The sequence below is a fragment of the Ailuropoda melanoleuca genome, chromosome 16 (assembly GCF_002007445.2).
Source record: "Ailuropoda melanoleuca isolate Jingjing chromosome 16, ASM200744v2, whole genome shotgun sequence".
NCBI lineage: Eukaryota > Metazoa > Chordata > Mammalia > Carnivora > Ursidae > Ailuropoda > Ailuropoda melanoleuca.
Window position 1 is genome coordinate 18,932,783 of NC_048233.1, and position 21,132 is coordinate 18,953,914.

General features: G+C 34.5%; 1 protein-coding gene across 1 annotated transcript in view; it reads left to right on the forward strand.

The window, feature by feature from the left end:
• The window catches only part of SLCO1C1 (solute carrier organic anion transporter family member 1C1), a 60,877-nt gene extending 44,973 nt beyond the window's left edge, over positions 1 to 15,904 (forward strand). Inside the window, exons 13-18 of the mRNA XM_019807318.2 lie at positions 1,081 to 1,276; positions 5,294 to 5,459; positions 7,325 to 7,509; positions 9,752 to 9,816; positions 13,283 to 13,400; positions 14,997 to 15,904. Coding sequence (XP_019662877.1) covers positions 1,081 to 1,276; positions 5,294 to 5,459; positions 7,325 to 7,509; positions 9,752 to 9,816; positions 13,283 to 13,400; positions 14,997 to 15,219 — 953 coding nt within the window. The 3' untranslated portion in view covers positions 15,220 to 15,904. The remainder of the gene's footprint in view (positions 1 to 1,080; positions 1,277 to 5,293; positions 5,460 to 7,324; positions 7,510 to 9,751; positions 9,817 to 13,282; positions 13,401 to 14,996) is intronic.
• Positions 15,905 to 21,132: the final 5,228 nt, after the last annotated feature.

Below are 21,132 nucleotides of genomic sequence, written 5' to 3' on the forward strand. Positions count from 1 at the left end.
AGGTAAGGAGACAGGTTTATAGAAGCTCAGAGAATCACCTGCCGTTACACAGCTATTCACGTGTGGAACTGAGATCAAAACCAGGCAGTTAGGTGTCCAGAGTCCAAGCTCTCAACCACTTTGTTAGATCTCTTCCTAGTATTGTTCTAAAACCACATTTATTTGATTACTAGTGAGATTGCACATCTATTTATCAAGAATCCTGTGTCCCAAATCCATTGAAGGAGAGACAGTATAATGTAGTGATTGAAAGCATGGGATTTGACATCAGACTCTGTATTGTCAGCTCTGGTTTTAACACTTACTAACCATGACCATGAATAAATTGCTGTCTGAAGTGAAAATAGCAATATGGCTATCTACTAGAGTTGTGGTGAAGGATAAATATGAGAGATATATCAAATGCTTATCTGAATGGCTGGTACATTATAAGCAAATAGTAAATATAAAAATAGTCAAATAATACATTGTTTTGTTATTGTTATTTTGTTGTTGTGATTGTAAGGAAGGATACCAAACTAAGCAACTAAGAGTCTAAATAAAAATAAATTTTGTTTGGGCCAGAAAAAAAGAACAAAAACTGTGTTTTTGTTCCCTGAATTCCATGTGTCTATTATTGTTTTATGCACAAACTTGAAGAACATCACCTGTCACCTAGTTGCCCTTTCATTGTACCTGTTAATCCTAGGATTAGACCAGAAAGACATTGACTCATTGATTAATTCAGTGTTTATTAATTTTAAATTCTGTGCTTGACATTGTGTGAGGCAGACTTCTGAGACTCTTAGTTGTGTTATCATTCATCTATAACCTAGACACCGATCAAAATCTCTTGATATGTCAGTAGATAATAGTGAATGAATATTTCTATAAATTAAAATGACCAGCCAGTCTAATAACTTGCCAGAAACTATTATATAGTTTTGTATAATCTCTTAGAAAGTTTATGTCAGTACACTCAGATTTCTTTTAGAGATTCACAAAATTTTATATATATATACATATATATACATACATATATATGTATGTATATATATAAATATATTGTTGCTGTTTGTTGTTTTTGTTGTTGTTCCTTAGGGCTTATCAACATACCTGCAGTGGCCCTTGGAATATTCTCTGGGGGGATCGTTATGAAAAAGTTCAGAATCAGTGTGTATGGAGCTGCTAAACTCTACTTGGGATCATCTGTTCTTGGGTACCTCCTATTCCTTTCCCTGTTTGCACTGGGCTGTGAAAATTCTGATGTGGCAGGACTAACTGTCTCCTACCAAGGGTAGGTTCACTCATTAAGTAATCTGAGGAGGTTGGCTTGTTTAATCAAATTAATTATTGATAGAGTTTCAAAATAAGATGATTTGATTGTAAACATCATAACTATGAGAAAGGAATTGTAGTTTTATTGTGGAATAGCTGAGAGTACTTTGACATGGGAGCTATTATTATCACCAAAATCTGTCATCTCCTTTGAATTTGGTTATCTAAGAGAAATTATTAAAAATATTAAATCTGCATCTTCCTGTATAGGGCAACCTGACAATGTAAAACATAGTCCTTGAACCTTGCCTCTGCCCATCATTAGTGAAGTGACATTGTATAGGTCTTTTAATCTAATCAAACCTCAAATTTTTCCATTTTGAAAATAGGAATAATAACTACCTTATAAAATTTTGTAAAATTTAAGCAAGATGATATACGTGGAAGTGATTAGTACTTGCCTGGCACAAAAGACATATGCTATTCATAAACAATTTTGTTTTTCTTTGAACACTCGGATAACTGGAAGGTCTCCATGCTACTTTTTGTAGTCTCTATTGTTTGTTTCAGGAGAGAATGCTATTCCTCTACCTGGTGAACCACACGACAGCTCTCTTTAGCTCTTTGCAGTTGGTCAAGAGAATATTTATTGATGTTTTCAGACCTATGCCATCTCAAATAGGATGGATGATTAGTTGTCTTAGTTTCCAGGATCTGTCAATCTTAATACAAAGCTGGATCTTGAAGGAACTACCCTGTCTTTTCCTTTCAAGAGTCCTTACTATCACTCTACCTCTGAATGTGAGTTCCCAGAGACAGCTGTGTTCATTCTTCCACCCAACTATATATTGCCTGTTTGAATAAATTATTGAGCCACTACTGTGTGCCAGGCCTACCACCCTGACTGTACTGCCTGACTGTCCAAACTCTGCCTATGGCTCAAAGGCCAATGCTCCTGATCTAATGATCTAGCTTCTGTTAGTTCATCTGCTGCTTTTTTACTGCTTGCTCTCCAGCTTTCTTCCTGGGCTTCCTTCCATGCTTACCTATCTGTCTTGTCTCCATAGTCCAATCTCCATCACCCTCACTAACCTGGTTTCTCCTGCTCTTAAGTGAATATCAGTTATACTTTTTACCATCTAAAAAGTCCAAGACAATTAGTGACTGCAAAATTTATATACTATTGCTTCTGGAAGTTATCACAGCAATGTAGACTTAACTGAGTGTGGTAGCATTGCCTTGCTAGCAATCAGCAATGTAGATTAAGGATGTTAGTTATAAACAGGAATTGCAAGAAGATTCTGGAGAGAGTAGAAGCCCTGTCTTTAACTGTCCCTATGACCCTAATGGTAGATGGACAAAGTTCTTTGTATTTTGCAATTCACAAAACACCGTAACTTTCATTATCTCACTTGTATCCTCAAAGCATCTTTATGAGGTAAGTTTTGTTATCCTCATTTAAAGAAAACTGAGTTTAGAAAGGTCAATATCTCTTTAAAGTATAATATTCTTTCAACAACATCATGCTGTCTCTAAGCCAAAATCAAGCACATAAACAACAATGGCAAAGTTTTGAGGTCCACATTTAAAGTATATCCACACAATAAGTGATTAAATATGTTTAAACAAATGAAAGATAATATATTCATTGCATGAGTACTAGCCCTTGAAAGCAGTTGCCTTAAAAGACTACAACTGCATGGCAGAAATGTTATCGTCTATAGCATTCTAAAACTCCTCTTTTGAAATTGCTTTCCATATTTTTCAGAATATTCCCAACAATGTCAAAGATTTAACCTTTAAGAGTAGCTTTGCTATTGGAAGCAGCCAAAGAAATGGCAACATCCCTGGGAAAAACTCTTGCATCCCAACATGACTTTTGGAAAGCAAAATCCCATTTGAGTATAAAAATTCTGACATATTTGATAAAAAGGATCTTAAATTTTTAAATAACTGTCAACACATCCTTTCTAAAACATGTATGCATTAATTTATGCTTCAAGATTGTCCTAGATGATAAATTTAACTTACTTTTAGTAATATAAAATAATTGGCTTTATGGAATAGAACATGCTCCCCAGGGATTATCCTGAGTTGGTTTGTTCCACACGGCTGTTTTGATTCTGGACATTCAGCAGGAACACTGTAGACAGCTTTAGATATGGTAATGGAAGAAACCTTTCTTCCGCAATAATGAGAGTAAGTTTGATGTGAGACAAGAATTTAGAATCCAGGGGCCTGGAAGAATTCTCATTTTGAAGTTTGTCACTAATAAACATTGTGAATTTGAGCCAGTAATTTGCCCACTTTGGACCTGAGTTTCCTCATCTGCCAAATGAGAAGTTGACTTAGATCTCCCCCAAAATTCTTTCAGCACTAACCTCTGAGATCTCAGTCTTACACTATCCATAGTGGCCTGATAGGCTGATAGGCACTTATTTATACGTTCAGATACTACCAGTCTCAATTAATTTAACAATTAATGCCTTATAGAAGAGAACAGGATGAAATATTCCTATATGACTTCTCAGGAGGCCTAGTTATATCCTTTTATTCTGTCTGGAGACATCTCAGTGGCTTTTGTTTTATGTTTGAGGTAATCAAATGCATAGCAGTTCTACTAGATGGACTAATCCTTCAATTAAGAACTTATAATTGCTATCATTATAGGACCTACCTCTTAGAAAAAGGGGCCAAAATGACATTCCCCCCCCCAAAATAAAATAGCATTTTACTTTGATTGACTTACCAGAAATCTTGTTTCTTAACCTACTATGTCCTGAATTGTTCTTGGTGCTGGAGATATAGGAGTGAATAAAACAAACAGTCTTGACCTCACTGAGCGAACATGACCATGCACTTGGGGTTTGTTGTTGTTGTTTTGGTTTTAAGTCCCTCAAATATTTTTGCAAAGAAAAAAAAAAGAGGAGGAGAATAAGCTTATAAATTCAAAATAAGAGAGGAAAAAAACAAAAAGTATGATGGAGTGCCAAGGGAAGAAAAATAAGGTGCAGAGAGAAGAGAAATACCATTGCATAAGTACCCCCTGAGAAGAATAAAGGAATATGAAAAGAACAAGGAGAATAAGAGTAGAAGGATGAGGTCATTCAGGTGAGAGGAAGAAATAGAAGTGAAAGAGAAGGAATTCTGGGAGAGTTAGTAAAGGGGGAAGGTAAGACAGAATGACAGAGAGGGAGAGAACAGAGAGAAGACAAAATTATGTCAAGTTAACTGTTAGAACAGGAAGCCAACTCCTTAAGGGCAAATATTATCTCATTCATATTTGTAACTATCTTCTCTCCTCCCAAAGCTAGCACTTAGAAGGCTTCCACAAAATTTTTGAATACATGAACAAATGAATGGGTAAGTCACTGAAAAAGGATGTGGAAAAGAATCAGAACGAATGACACAAGATATGGAAGAGCTGCAAAGAGTGGGAGATTTTGAGAGAGAGAAAACTTAGATGAACTGGTGATACATTTATTAGTAAGAAACCCAGGTAGGATGTGTAGATCTTCCAAACTGAAGTCTGTTGACATAATGTTCACAGCTTGACTGTTTTTTCTTTTGCCGCAACATCTGTAATGCCCATTCTACTGACGCGAGACAATTGTGAAGGAAATTTACACACAAGTGTGCATGCGCGTGCACACACTGCCTGCAATGCATTTAAGTCATGTCATCAATTGCTCTAAAAGTTTACTCTACTTTTCTGCTTTGTTAGCCATTTTCTTGCATCTTTGCGTAGAAATGTATTAGAAGGTCCTAGAGATCGTCGATTTTAGTAAAAACCATAAACCAAGAACTGTATGTTATGTAAAGGTGTAAACGTTGAAAGATAACTTTCAAAATAAAGCTTCTTGATAGTAGACTCACATTTAATGATCAGAAACTGGCATTTCTGATAACAATTGTGTTTCCAAAAGGCAACTCCGTTGGCAGTGCCATTTATATTACTCAAGAACACTGATTTTTGAAGATTTTAGGGTGCTGCCTGCTAAGAGGTAATATTTTATACTGTTACATTTCTTTTCAGAACCAAACCTGTCTCTTATCATGAACGAGCTCTCTTTTCAGATTGCAACTCAAGATGCAAATGTTCAGAGACAAAATGGGAACCTGTGTGTGGTGAAAATGGAATCACATATGCATCGGCATGTCTTGCTGGTTGTCAAACCTCCACCAGGAGTGGAAAAACTCTTGTAAGAAGTCCCTGATGTGTGTGCCTGTGATGTCTCTACACCACATAACCTCACAGCTCTATGGGAGCTCAGGGACCAACCCAGAAGCAGACCACGCTGATAGCAGCTTTGACTCTTACTCTCTACCCTTGTTCTTTTATATGAAGATAGGAAACATAATGGTCGCTAGTGGACTAGAGTTGTTGAAAGAATTAGGGTAAGAATTAGAATCACGAAACATGCTGGAAGAGCCTCGCAATAATGTAGTGTAGTTCTCTCATTTTGCTTGTGAGGAATATTAGCCTCAAATGAAAAAGTCTCAGTCATAAGATCATATGATAAGATCTGCATTGGGACCCATTTCTTCTGACCCCAAGGCCGGTGGTACTTGGAGATTTTAGGAACAGGACTAATAGAGGCCAGTGTTAGAAAGTCTAACCCAAGAGGTCTGGACCCAGGGATCACGAACTCGATTTTGAGGAGATTGATAGTTCCAGACACTCTGCCTGAGAAATCAAACCTGTGTGTGTAATAATGAAAAGAGTAGGTGGCTGGAATGAAGGGGTTCTATAGGGTGGATGATGGAGATGATGTTGGAAATAAAGGAATAAAGGTAAGAAATCAGTTGTGAAGGATATTATGTACTTAAATCATTAAAAGACTCATTTCCCCAATCACACCTTTACATTTATGTCCCAAACATAGACTCCTTCTTGTCCTCTGTTTATATGGCTAGTGGTTGGACTGCTGTGAATTGTGCTGATGAAATCTGACTGTATTTGATAGTCCCAGAGGGCTGAAAATTAACCTACACATCTATGTACATATGCTTATCAACTAGATAAGAATGCTTAGGCAAAGATTTCTGCAGATACAGAGTAACATATTGATTTTCTCTCTGTTTGTTACTTTGACATTTTATTCAGAGTAGAAAGGATTGGCCTCCACCAACAGTGTACAGGACTATCCACCAAACTGAAATCTGATTTTTTGACCTCCATTCCCCTTTTTCTCCCATCCCCCCTCCCCCTTTCCCACCCCCTTCCTTTTCCCTCCCCCTCCTGCTTTTCCTTCTCCCTCCATCTCTTCCTCCCTCCCTTTTTTTCTTCCTTCTTTTCTTTTCTTTCTTTTCTTTTTCTTTTCTCTTTCTTTCTTTCTTTCTTTTCTTTTTTTCTTTTCTTTTCTTTTCTTTTCTTCCTTCTTTCTTTTTCTTTCTCTTTCTTTCTTTCTTTCTTTCTTTCTTTCTTTCTTTCTTTCTTTTTTTTTCTCTTTCTAATTTTCTCTTTCTTTCTCCCTCCCCCTCCCTTTCCCCTCCCTTTTCCCTCCTCCTCCTCCTTCTTTCTTTTCTTTCAGCCTCTACTCTATTGTCCAAACTGCTTGAAAATTTTCCTTAACTAGAACTTCCACTTATGGAAGGCATTCATGCTGGGAACTAAGAGAGGTGCTTAAAAGAAAGTGGATTTAAATATCGTGGTCTTCAAGTAATTGGGTATTACTTTACTTATTTTCCTCATGTGAGAACTGAGGCACTGAGGTGCCTCAGCTCATGTATCTATCTAGTAAGAGGCAAAGTCAAGGTTCAAAAGCATTTTACTTGGAAATGCCAGAGAAGGAGATAAGGTATGTTTGGATTTACTAGGATTTACTGGGAGATTGTTTGGTAGGGTCATTAGTTTGAATATCTGCTGTTTGGATTTTTTTAAAAAAGTGATCTCTATAGATTTCACTTTGTTCACTATACCTTAACACAGAGAAATAAAAGAATATTACCTTATTGTTTATATAATGCATGTATACTATATTGTGAAGTCTTTTTAAAAATACATATTTCCAATTTTATTTATATGCTACCTCAGTAATTGGACTTTTTTTCTATTGTGTTACAGATATTTTATAACTGCACCTGTGTGGGGATTGCTGCCTCAAAGTCAGGAAATTCCTCAGGCATGGTGGGCAGGTGTCAGAAAGATAATGGATGTCCCAAAATGTTTCTGTATTTCCTTGTCATTTCAGTCATCACATCCTATACTTTATCTCTAGGTGGCATACCTGGATATATACTGCTTCTGAGGTGAACACTGATTCTCCCTGCCCTAGTTTTAATATAAGATGAGCTATAATCATTTACAACATTGATTTCAAATTCTGTTCAATAGAATTGTGATTCCTTATAGCTCTCTCAGGGAATTTGACCCATATCCTTGTTCTAGTTTTGTACTCTTCCCACTTTGGGTTTTTATGCAAAAATATGGTTGAATAGAAGTTTTTCTAGTTAAAAAAATTTTTTTTAAAGATTTTATTTATTTATTCGACAGAGATAGAGACAGCCAGCGAGAGAGGGAATGCAGGCAGGGGGAGTGGGAGAGGAAGAAGCAGGCTCATAGTGGAGGAGCCTGACGTAAGGCTCGATCCCCGTAACGCCGGGATCACGCCCTGAGCCGAAGGCAGACGCTTAACCGCTGTGCCACCCAGGCGCCCCTAGTTAAAATTTTTTGCAGATCATTTGTCCTGAGAACCTACATCACTATAGCCACTCAAAAAATACAGTATGCTATTTCTAATCATGGTGATGATATTATTCCACGTAGACTAAATTTTTTATTATTATTTTTAAGATTTTAATTTTAAGTAATCTCTACACCCAACATGGACTTCAAACTTACAACCCTGAGGTTGAGTCACATGCTCTACCAACTGAGCCAGCCAGTTGCCCCTAGGTTAAATGTGTTTTAGATGAAATTTCACCAAATTATGGGTGATAAAATTTTAAGATAGCTTAGAGATTCATCTAATATCACAATGTTTCACATTTATTATTTTAATTTGTAGGTTATTTTTCTTGTTCTTACTGGAATTATCTATATGTATGGGGTGGGGAGTTGTTCATAACTTTGGATCAATTAAGTTCTCTAATCCATGAATATATACTAATGATTCCAAGTGTTTTTGCTTATGAAACTCTAAAAGAATTTTTAAAACTGTGTATTCATTTTGCATATTGTTAAGTGGACATCTAAAAATTTATCTTAAGTTTAATAGTAAGTAAGCATTGATTTCCAGTATATTATAAATATTTGCATTTAAAAATATAATGATTTTAAATGTAGATCACTCTTTTAAATGTAATCAGTGAGAATCTAGAAAACAGATTAGATAACCCATATCACCTAATTTAAAATTATACAGAAAATCTTTTACAGTAAATATGTAATATGTTGCATATTTCTTCTTGTGCTTCTATCTTAATTCAACTTCCCTATAGGCTTCTCTTCTTTTGTAATATAATTTATGTTTGAGCATTTTTTATTGACTTTCCTATCAGAGAGCTCTATAAAATTTAAACTTTAGTAGTTTTGTAACTAGTATTGTCAGTGATAAAATTTTCTTCCTAATGGGATTAGCCAAGCAAATATTACTATTAAACAATTGATAAAGTAACCTAAAAATATTATAAATTTTGGTAAAATTATTAAACATAAAAAGTCAATTTTTTACCAAAATTTGGTTAAAAAAAAAAAAAAGGCAAGTGAGTCACCTGGGCCAAGTGCATCATCAGCCTGCTAGAGGAAGTGTTATCTTCACCATCAGCCCTTCAAATGAATCATGCTGTGTTTTGATGTCAGGAGGAGATGCCCTTGGATTGAAGGAGAAAAGTTGTGACTTTTGCGTCTTTTAAAGTAGAGATTAAATGATATTATACATATGAAGAAATTAGTACCATGATTAACACTCAATAGTTATTTTAATATCATCATGATTATTGCCATTAAAAGTGACAGGCCAATCAGTTAAAGCTATACAGTCATGTTAAGGATGCTCTTGTTATTTTAGGCATTCTTGCATGTGGCTGGTAAATTTAGGTCCCCACTATTTAGCAGAAACACTTAGCGTGACATAGCAATTGTGATTGTATCAACTCGGATCAACATGGCCTTGTGCTTTCAGACCAAAAGCCACAAAAATTAGTTATAAGTTATTGATCCCTTATTGTTGCCTCAAATTTCTTAGAATTTTTCTTGTGAGTCTTTGTTGTTTTGCTAATTAAACTTACAATTTTACTTTATCCAATACCATTTGAATGTATCATGTAGAAGTGATTTACATTTTGGAAATACTATAAACTCTTTGATGCATTGCATGTAATAGCACATGGATTTGCACAATTTGACCTCCCTATGCTAGGACACTATGGGTTCTCCATAAGTGATATTTGAATTCTAGCATTATTTCATATCTGTTAAGCATATTATCACTAACATTACTGTTTGCTTTGATGGACTATATTTTCTTTATAGTGCTTTTGTTGTTTTTAGGTGCATTAAGCCACAACTTAAGTCTTTTGCCCTGGGTATCTACACCTTAGCAATAAGAGTTCTTGGTAAGTATAATATATGTTTTAATTATGGTAACCATGCCAAATGTATTTTGAATACTTTTCTAAGTATTTTTACAGAATTATCATGCATAACTAAGTAATAAAGATAGTTAGGTCCCTATTTATTTTCTTTTTCCCTTCATTTCTTTATTTCCTCCCTCCCACTCTCAACTTCTCCCTTTCTTTGTTCTAGAAATTGAGAGCCAATGCAGAGTCTGTGGTATAATAAAGTGATTTTTTGAGAATAGTAACATTTTTGTTTAACAATCTTGTCTCTTCCAGCATTGGTCTATTGTCAAAAAGTTTATTCTTGTTATGAAAGAGCCCTCTAGGAAGAAAGCAAGAAATGAATCAGTAAGAAAGGCTGAAGCCTTAATATAATTTTTTTCAGTTGTTAAAATGGAAAGAATTCTTTTGAGCTACTCTCAATGCTGGGATATATCATTTGGTAAAAAGATCAGATCATTCATACAATCAAAACAGTATGGCTTTGAGTTGACAATTTTTTTAATGTAATTGGAATGTTTCTTTTCTAATAGATTTTTCAATATGCATTAGATAAAACCCATGAAAATAGAGTTAATGAGTCAGAAAAGTTTTCTGTTCATGCAAAGTTTATATTCTAAAGAAGAAAGCAGAACAATCACAAATATTCGTCTGTAATTAAACAGAAAAGAACTGCCAGGGAGAAAAACAAACCCAGATCTTTAAAAAATCTGAAATGAATAGATTTTGAAACAAAATGGGTATATATGAAGATACAGTAAAATTCTGATGAAATCGGGGAAGCAGCAAATATGGAAGTTTATCCCATTATGGCTGCCTCTAATTCTACAACATACAAACAGAGATTACCTAGAAAAATGTCAGATTGTTGAACCTGAAATGTATCTCTGGCTGGAATTGGTTTCTATATCTACCTCCTCTTAGAGATAAAGATATAACCTACACTGTGAAAAAGATTTCAAGTAAAAGAAATGATGCATTGGGGCACCCGGCTGGTTCAGTCTGTAGGACACATGACTCTGGATCACAGGGTGGTGAGTTCAAGCACCATGTTGGGCATGGAGCCTGCTTAAAAAATAAAAAAATAAAATATTAAAAAAGAATTCATAAAATTGATTCCATAAAAGTAAAAATATGCTTGAAAATAGCAAAAATATCATAAGCAAAGTAAAAAGGCAAATGATAAACTGGGAACAATTATTTTTTGTAATTTATGTAACAGACTATTTATAATATACCTATTATAAAGAGAGCCCCTAAGTATTGAGAATAAAAAGACCAACACCCAAATGGAAAAATGGGTAAAAGATGTGAATAGCCATCTCATGGATGGAAACAAAAAATGTAAATGCCTCTTAATATACGAAAAGATAGTCAAACTCTCTCATAACAAAGAGCACAAAATAAAATTATACTGAGAGAATGTTTTTTGTTTATCAGATTTGCAAATTATCAAATGTTGTTTGCAATGTATGGAAAAATAGATATGCTTGCATATTGCTGTTAAGAAAACCATTTCTTGATGGTCTCAACCTTCAATGGAGGATTATGTGACAGTAACTAACAAAACTATGTATAGATTTATCTTTTGACCTAGCAATACCACTTTTAGAAATTGATATCAAAAATTTGCTAGCAAAACTATGAAATAAGTAAAATTTTATGGATGTCTAATTATTGTGGCATTATGTATAATAGCAAGACTGAAAACAGTCTAGTTGTCCATCAATAGGACCTATTTGAATAAACTCTAGTCAACCTACATAATGGAATCCTATGCAGCTGTAAGAATGAGTTAAGAAAAATCTCCCTCTATTGTTAACAAGTTTATTAGTCAGCTCTGGCTGCCATAACAAAATACCACAGACTGAAGGACTTAAACAACGGAAATTTATTTCTGAAGGCTGGGAAGTCCAAGATCAAGGTACCAACAGGCCTGGTATCTGGTGAGATCCCTGAGAACTTTTTCCTGGTTTGTAGACAGCTGCCCTCTCACTCTGTCCTCACAAGTATTTCCCCGGTGTACATATGGAGAGAGAGGGAGCTTTGGTATCTTTTCCTCTTCTGATAAGGACACCAGTCCTAGCAAATTAAGTCCCTTATGACTTCACTTAACCTTAATTATCTCCTTAATAACTCTATCCCCAAGTGTGGTCATGTTAGGGTTAGGGCTTCAGCATATGAATTTTGGAGGGACACGATGGTCTATATTACCAAGGGATCTCTAGGATATACTCTTAAGTGAAATGAAGTATAAAATGTAGAATGATGTTCATAGTACGATGCATTTGTTGTAAGATGTATGGAAAGGTAGAAATATTATACACGTACGCAAAGATATTTGCTAACATTTTAAAAAAGAAACAATGGAAGTATAAACTAAGAACATGATGGTGGTGATGGTGGCGGTGGTGGTTACCTGTAAGAGAAGGAAAGAAAAAAGTAAGCGAGAACAGAATGGAAAGTAGAGTTTGTAAATAGAACTCTGATTTAATTTTTAATTTGAAATCATGCAAGGTTTTTTCAGGTCTTGATGTCAGGGTCCTGGGATTGAGCCCTGTGTCAGGCTCTGCACTCAGTGGAGAGTCTGCTTAATATTCTCTTCCTCTCTCTCTGTGTCTCCCCACAGCTCATGAGCTCTCTTTCTGCCCCTTCCTCTTTCTCTCTCTTAAATAAATAAATAAATAAATAAATAAATAAATAAATAAATAAATATTTTTTAAAAGATGAAATCATGCAAAGTTTTTATGTAATTAAAAAGCAATGAAAAGAAACTAAGACATTCTTGAAACAAACTGAAATTGGCTATATATCTTATAACAGGCATAACCATAAAGAAAAACAGATTTAAAGGACAGACTCATTACCAAAGCCACATAACTTCACTACATTGTGTAGTCTTATCTTTAATATTAACATTGGTATCGTTATGTTGAAACTATTTTGTATTTTAAAATAAAGCCAATAAGAGAGTATATTAATATCATTAGAAGTCAGTATTTTCAGCGCAACAGAAAAAAGTGCTAACAACATAAAATAAGTAAAACCCATTCTCAAGTAATGGGAAGGTGACCAGGAAAAGTAAGGTACACAAGGGTTCAATTTATGATGGAGATTTAGGTGGGTGCTTTCTTTGATAAAAGCCTCTTGGGATTAGGAATCATCGTCTTCTTGGTACAGAGAGGTACAAATGGAGATCTCTGTTGTAAATGTAAGTTTCCCTTACAAGAAGGAAATTCCGGCTCTGTCTTCAGAGCATCTTCTGTGCCTTCTCTTTCTCAAAATAACCTTTATGCCAGAGAAATACGACGAGATGGCATATTCTGGTCTTCTACAGGTACCTATTTTCCCCAAAGCAGTTTTTTTTTTGCTTCAAAGGAATTGGTTCCAGAGACTCATTCATTATAGGATAATCCAAATGATGGGTATATATTTTCGTAGCAATTGTTTGTTTTTCTCACAGCAGGAATCCCAGCGCCCATGTATTTTGGAATTCTGATTGACACTTCATGCCTCAAATGGGGGTTTCAAAGATGTGGAAGCAAAGGCTCCTGCAGATTATATGATTCAGATGCTTTCAGGTACCATGTCAAACTCATCCCTTCATTTCCCCACTACAGTGTTCCAGGTTTGCACAATGAAATGGGCAGTAATCGTTCCTTATGTAGTTTCTCTGCAAAAGGATCACCTAACCAAGAAGTGTGTTCTATTTTATAGAATAATTTTATTCTTATTTATTTGGCTAGACCTTTCAGTTCCCCCCCCATTCCTAATCTTGACTCCCATTTTAAATGAGAAATCATTTTTTAAACAAAATTCACCAAAGATTCTAGAATACAGTAGAATTTTGTGAGTTTATGCACACAAACGGGTAATTCTCGGAAGTGCAGAAGCATTTAAATTTAGGTCACATTTTGGGTTTGATTCTATTCTTTTTCAAACTGAGCCAAACTGTCCCATTTACGTCAGATATAATCCCCCTGGGCAAGAGTTGGATTTGGCTCTAAATCTGTCTGGCTTTTATTGCCAAACTGATGTTCAATTATTCCAGTACTTGAGATGCATAAAAGTAAAAGGTTTTTTCTGTGTGTATGAGTGTGTATGGGGCTGAGGGGCATGGCTTTTTCACTATGGTATCATTCAGTTCAGTTCATCAAACATTTAGTCTCCTTATTGCTTAAAGCAATGCTTCAATAGCTTAAAAGCAGGAAGGATTTTTTTTCTTTTCTTTTTTTTCTTTTTTTTTTTTTTTTTTTTTTTTTTTTTTTTTGATTTACAATCTGAGCATTTTCTGGAGGAATAAGCTTGGTACTGAACTGTGTAAGTTGGAAGTCGGATGTGAATTAAGCCAACCATTTCAAATAAGTTTGTTTGATGTAATAGGCTTTGATGTTATGTGAGAAATTTATTTTGGTCTTTGAAAGGGACTTGACCTGTGAGTAGAATTTGTGCTTTGCTCACATTTGCTAAGGCAGCCTTCACTTTAACATAAAGACAATGTATTTCCATCAGAGACCAATTATGTGTACAAAGTGATCAGAATAAATCATTCGACCTGTCCTTCCATACCTTCCTGTTTTATGATAGAATGAAGAACTAAAGGCTCCTTATTGAAGAAAGTGATTTAAATCTTTGGTTAATTCTTAAGTCCTTCTGTTCTACTAAGAGCTCTGATTCTCCCTTAACATAGCCTCTTGCAGTTTTTTTGTTGAAGTTCATTTGGGCAAGTTTCAAGGGTAGGATAACCACATAATTGATCATTCAACCTGGACACTTGAGAGTGAAAAGGGGCACTATTAAAAAATACGCTGAGACAACACCAGCATAAACTAGGACTGTTCTGGGCAAATAGGCATATAGTCACCTGGTCTAAGGGAATAATTTACAGAGAGGATGGAACTGATGATGTAATTAGTAGTAACTAAAAATTATGGCACTGCTAAGAGGTCACTTTATATTAGCATACTGCCTTCAATAGTTTGCCAGATGTCCATAGAAAGGTCTTTTACAGCCACTGAATTTGTATTTTTAAGAAAAAACATCCTCATGATGGTTTCATTGGTAGATTGGTTTTCCTGGTATTGCTATTTACTGAATGATACTGTTACCTTCCTTTTGCATTTTAAAGTAAGTTGGATAGTTGCAGTAATTATGACTGAGTTTCTCTCTTCTTTTAGACACATATATCTGGGACTAACTGTGATGCTGGGCACAGTGTCCATTTTCCTAAGTATTGCAGTACTTTTCACTTTAAAGAAAAATTGTGTTTCAAAACACAGAAGCTTCAGAAGCAAGACAGAAGGAACAATGGTGTCTACAAGAATCAGGAAGGAAAATTGTACTACAAGTGATCATTTGCTACAACCCAACTACTGGCCAGGCAAGGAAACACAGCTTTAGAAAAATGGTGACTTGAAGTCATGTTTTCTAATTACTGGAAATTCTGCAAACAAATAGATTTTAATCAAAGGGGTTTTAAATGTGTCATTTTTTTCTCCTTTCAGAAAAAGTCTTTGTTTTTGACCCTAGGTATTAGATAATGTACCTAATGACAAATATAATTAAACATATTAAAGAAAATGTAGATAATAAAGTTAATCCAAACCTTTTAAATCTTCCTTATATTATTTATATAAATTCCTTATATTATTTACTCATTCTGCTTAATTTTGCCTTGTGCCCAGTGATATATTAGCTATATTCCTAGAACAAGTGTCCCAATAGTCTAATGGCTATATGTAATTTCTAAACTGAAATACTTGTCAAGGGGAAGAGAGTTGTGTTAAAAAAATGAAATTATATCTTGGCCTCCTTCAAATGTGACTTTAATGAAGATGTTGGGTTAGAGCCAGAATACGTAGAGAAAGATTTCATTCTAAGCTCTTCCTTTCTTTTGGACTACAATAATTGATATAGAAATGTATAGTGGCAAATGATCGGAGGATTCGAATTTTGGATTATTGGCTCTTCTACCACCCATTATATGTGCTTTGTGTGTGACACTCGAAGTGACCATGATGGTAAAGTAATAAAATTATTATTAACATGCTTCATTGTCCTTCTGTAAATTCAGTGGATTAACAAATACTGTTAATACAATACTTAATGAGTGTAAGCTGCTCCAGACGTACGCACATGATGTGATCCTAAAATGCTTTTGAAAGTTGAATTTCTGGAAGTCTACAGTAAGCTTAGGTGTTACAACAGGAATGCGGAGGTGGTGGGTTGAGTGATGGTGTGGTTCTTGGGTGCTCTATCTGGAACTCATCACTGGGTCTGAGGGCTTCTGGGCAGGGAGCTGACGCTGCTACAGCCTGCCCAATAGCTCTTTGTTTCTGGGCATTTCCTCTCTGCTGGCTTCCTGGAGCTCCTCTGAGGAGATAGAGTTCAGCAATCCTCCATCATCAGCTCTACTATCTACCAAATTGTTCTTCCTCCAACAGCTGTGTAAGAGGGCCTTGGGCCTCCTAAGAAAAGCAGACTTAAGGTAGAGACCACCCCAGTGGAGTCTTGAAATTGTACCACAATTCTTAGTAGCCTGTACAACAAACAGAGCACGCAATCAGGACGCTCCCAACAGAAGTTTGTTTGAGGATGTTCTAGGACGCTAAGTCCAACAAGAAGGGCCAGATCAAAAATGCAATAGTCTTCAATGGTGGAAGGATCAAATAGAACAAACAAAATAATTTGCTGTCTTTTCATTTTTCCATTACATACCAGTCCTGTAAATATGAATGGAAAAAACTGGAAGTGGAAAGTTTGGAGATGGAGAGCAGAAGACATTTCCTTTAAATGTATATTAATTTTGTCATTGAATTAGTAATGCAAGATTATCTCATATTGTACTATTTTTTAATGGTTTTTTTTATTATATTATGTTAGTCACCATACAGTACATCCCTGGTTTGTGATGTAAAGGTCGATGATTCATTAGTTGCGTATAACACCCAGTGCACCATGCAATACGTGCCCTCCTTACTACCCATCACTATTTTTGAAAATGAAAATTGACGTGTTTTGTTTCCAGCAGGCCTACCTCAGACCTGCTGCTGCTCTGCTAGCTTGAGAGGAGGAATTCTTTTTTGTCATCTCAATATCAGGCTTACCCACAACAAATATTTACCAAGTGAGTGAATGAGTACACTTGTCAAGAATTTTCTTTGTAGAGATGAAATTAAAATCAAGGTCCTCATCCTGTATCCCACATCCTCTTTATTTTTCAAAGCTTTCTGTAGCAATATCCTAAAAAATAACTTCTTGCAAGTAAATTTCTAAACAAATCTTATCTAATTTACTCTTGAGAAACTTGAAAAATAAATACAAATTGGCATGAAAGTTGATTGATCTTTTTTCAGAAAAGTACCGAATGTCAGTGAAAAGGAAGCATTTTTAATGCATCATCATTAATTTGACAGTGGAATTATATATACTAAACTCAGTAATATGGCATAGGAAGGTATCATTTAGTGGGGAACGGAATTTACTAAGGGGAACCCTGATATTTTGGATGAATAAATTCATCTGACAGAAGTAAGCAGGTTTTTTATGCCTCAGAAAGCACATGCTTAATTTTTTTTTCTAACAAACCGAACTTCATTTCAAAGGTCAAAAAAATTCCCCCAGCCCCGGCGCCAGACATTTAGAGGTAAGGCCTTGACCGACATGTGGGATCTCACAATTGCTCCACATTCAATGGGCCACTTTCTTCTCTTATTCCACAGCCATAGCCTCTAGAAGTGACCAGCACCTCAAATGAACATCTGATTCACTATAACTTTCAGACAGGTAAATCTCTAGCAATGTCATCTTATAAATGGACTGACTTAAATTGGATTAAATGACTTAGCCCAGGTGGAGGTGGGCAAATTCATGCTGGTTTCTTCCATTACATCATGATGCCTGTAGCAGGTAATAAAAACAAGCACTCTGAAATTCTTAAAAACAACTAGAAGGACTTTCATGACCATTAGCATTTAAGAAGTCTGCACTTAAATACTACAGATTTATACAGTCATATGTAAAGGGAGATTTATAGAATACAGTCACTACAACATATCCTTGAGAATAATAATCATTTTTAGTAATTTTATAACAACTAGTAAGTATAACAATATTAAGCAGTCTCCATATGTGTGCTGAATGCTTTAGACACAATATCTCAATTTCAAATATCAAAGTGAGTTTATGTGTTAGGTATAATTACTGATATTTCTAGAGGAAGAAACCGAAGTTTAGAGAATTTTCGTGACTTGGTTGGGCCAAGATTTAAATTGAGTTTTATCAGATTTAAACTGCCACATTATGCCTGTATTAATTTATACCCCAAATTGTTATCTCCCACTAATTTTGCTAAAAATAATTCTGGACACGTACATTGGAAAAGTTTTAACATACCAAAATATGCACATGGTTAAATAAAATCAAATGATGCAGAAAATTTAAAATGAAAAGTAACAGTTCTGCACCCCAACTTCACTTCTGTTCCTCAAAGGCAATTTACTTCTCCCAAGTTTGGGTTGTTGGTTTTTCTGATGGTCATTTCCACATTTTTAAATAATATGCAAATACCACTTCTTGACTATCAACTTTGGGCAAGGTCTATTGACTGTCTACTTTGATGAATCAGGAGTAATGCCTCTCATCCCCTATAATTAGTACATAGTGAGGTCACTATTCTGAGTTCCTCAACGGTCACCTCAATACCTCCATTTCTCATTCAATAAACACAAACCATATTATGTTTCCCCACCTTTTGCAAAATGAAGACCCTAAAGCTTCCTCCCTTCCCTCGGTGTCTCCAAATTCTCATCTCCTTTCTGTTATCTGTACTTTTACTTTTACATCGTTGGAAATGATAACGCGTTTTGTCAGCTCTGTGAACATTCCATCGCGAAAAGCCTCAATGGTTATGATTAAGATCGATGCCATCTACTGGCGAAGCCGTGAAATCTCACAATTAGGAAAAAAGAAAAAGAGGAATAAAAACATGTATTGAGGCCCTACTACGAATCAAGCAGTAGAAGCACACTAACACATTTAAATATTAATGAGTATAATGTAAAAAAGTGTTTCATGTTTGAATAATTTTAGAATATGCTGATTTAATGATAAGTGTTACACAAGTACAGAATCTTGAATGTGACGATGTGCATTGCTGAGCTCTTGGAGAGGATATGTATCTCAGACTTATTTGGCATTAAATCCACTTTTTATTAATAAGTCTTGGACCTAGGTAATTTTCAATGCAGTGTTTTAGGAGAACACAATCTCATCCTCCACCTTTTTAATGTTTTTGCTATCTTATAAGTTGGCTTCTGGTATCAGGCTTATGCAGTTTTATAAAATTAACTAGAAAATGATTTCGTGTTCAAGGTTCTGAAACAGGTTTTATAGCATAGGAAATACGTGTTCCTTTTACAGTTGAAATCATGTTTTTAGACTTTTAAAGAAATAATACTTAGAAAAGTTTTTGATTGGCTATTGTAGCTTTTTAAAAAATATTTGCTTACTGAGTCAACTTTAAAAATTTGTATTCTTTCTAGAAAAATCTTCCAGATTCTTTAAAGGTTTTTTAATTTTATAAAATTAGAACAAGTAAGCTTAGATTATACTCTTTTCTCATTCCTAGTTTTATACTTGGGTTTTTCTTTTTTGTGTGAATTTTGCTTGACAGGGGATTTCTCTATTGAAATTTTCAAAGAAATGGCTGTTGGGTGCTTTTTCTCTGCTACCTAATTAATAATTATTTATTTTAAATTTTTATTTTTTACTTTCCTTCTGCTTTCTTTAGGCATGCTTAAAAAAAATCTCCTAAATTCTTGATTTGTAAACTTATAACTATATGATCTAGTTTAGCAATGAAAATGCTAATATCTCTCAGTGTAAAAATTTACATATAATTAAAAGGTTTGCCATGCTGCAGAGCCAATGATGTTTCCCTAATTGTTTACAAATACATTCTTGATTTTCTGTTTGATTCACAATACCTGTTTGCTTTAAAAGGAAAATGATTTGAAATTTCTGTTTGGATATTTTAAATTAAATTTGTCTTTTATTTTTCAGATTAATCACATTTATAACCAGGGAATGTAGTCTATTCAATTTATCCTTTGGGAAATTTATTGAGGACTTAAATCAAAGAAACCAATTTATGAGTATTAATAAGTTCAGGTTTTGAAAATAAAGTGTGTTCATTGATTATAAAATACAATATTAAATATATATTTACCAAATCAAACCAATTAATTATACCATTCACATCTTTTGATATTTATGTTCTTTCCTGTTTTTTAAAGCTTGAGAGTAATCATATATTAAAATCTTTCAATATAATTGAATGAGTTTTGTCAAGTGCTTCCATTTTTTTCACAAGTTTTCATTTGTAGAACTTAATGTGTTTTATAGCTATTATGTCTTTATGGTGTATAGATTTGATTTTTTAAAATTTGTTATAATTAATAATTTTTTTGAATTTTCTTATAATAATATTGCCACTTCTGCTGTCTTTATTGATTATGCTTACTTAATATATTTTTTGCCCTGCCTTTCTTTTTTTTAATTTTCTCTGTTCTTTTTAAGGTTAGAAATTTATTAACACTATAAAATTGGATTTTCTTTTTACTTTATCTATAATTTTGTCTATTAGCAAATATATTTAATTGTCACACTTGATGTTTGGTTTTCCTTCTTTTATATTGTTTATTCCATTTTGTTTTACATTTCCTTCCTTGTGTTTTCCTTTATTCTTCCATATGCTACCTGTGGTATATTTTTGCTTTTATTTTTTCTTTAAGATTTTATTTATTTATCAGAAAGAAAGAAAGAGAGAGAGCAAGCAGGGGGAGAAACAGGCAGAGGGAGAAGGAGGCTCCCCGCTGAGCAGGGAGCCTGATGCAGGACTAGATCCCAGCACCCTGGGATCATGACCTGGGCAACCGCTTAACCAACTGAGCCACCCAGGCATCCCTATATTCTTGGTTTTAGTTCTTACTAACAATATGGAAGTTATAACCACTTCTTTAGCAATTTGAAAAATATTTTGCAATTGGTTATCTGAAAGTTATCCAAAAATTATAAAAATATGCATTAATACTATTTTTATCTTCTTAAAAATACAAAAAATCAAATAACAAATGCTGTCTATTGACTCTTTTTGTGTAAGGTTTAAATGTTAAATTTAAAACGCTTGAATGTAAGACCTGAAACCATAAAACTACTAGAAGAAAACATAGGAGGTGAGCTCCTTGACACTAGTCTTGGCAGTGATTTTTTTTGGATTTGACACCAAAATCAAAGGCAGCTAAAGCAAAAATA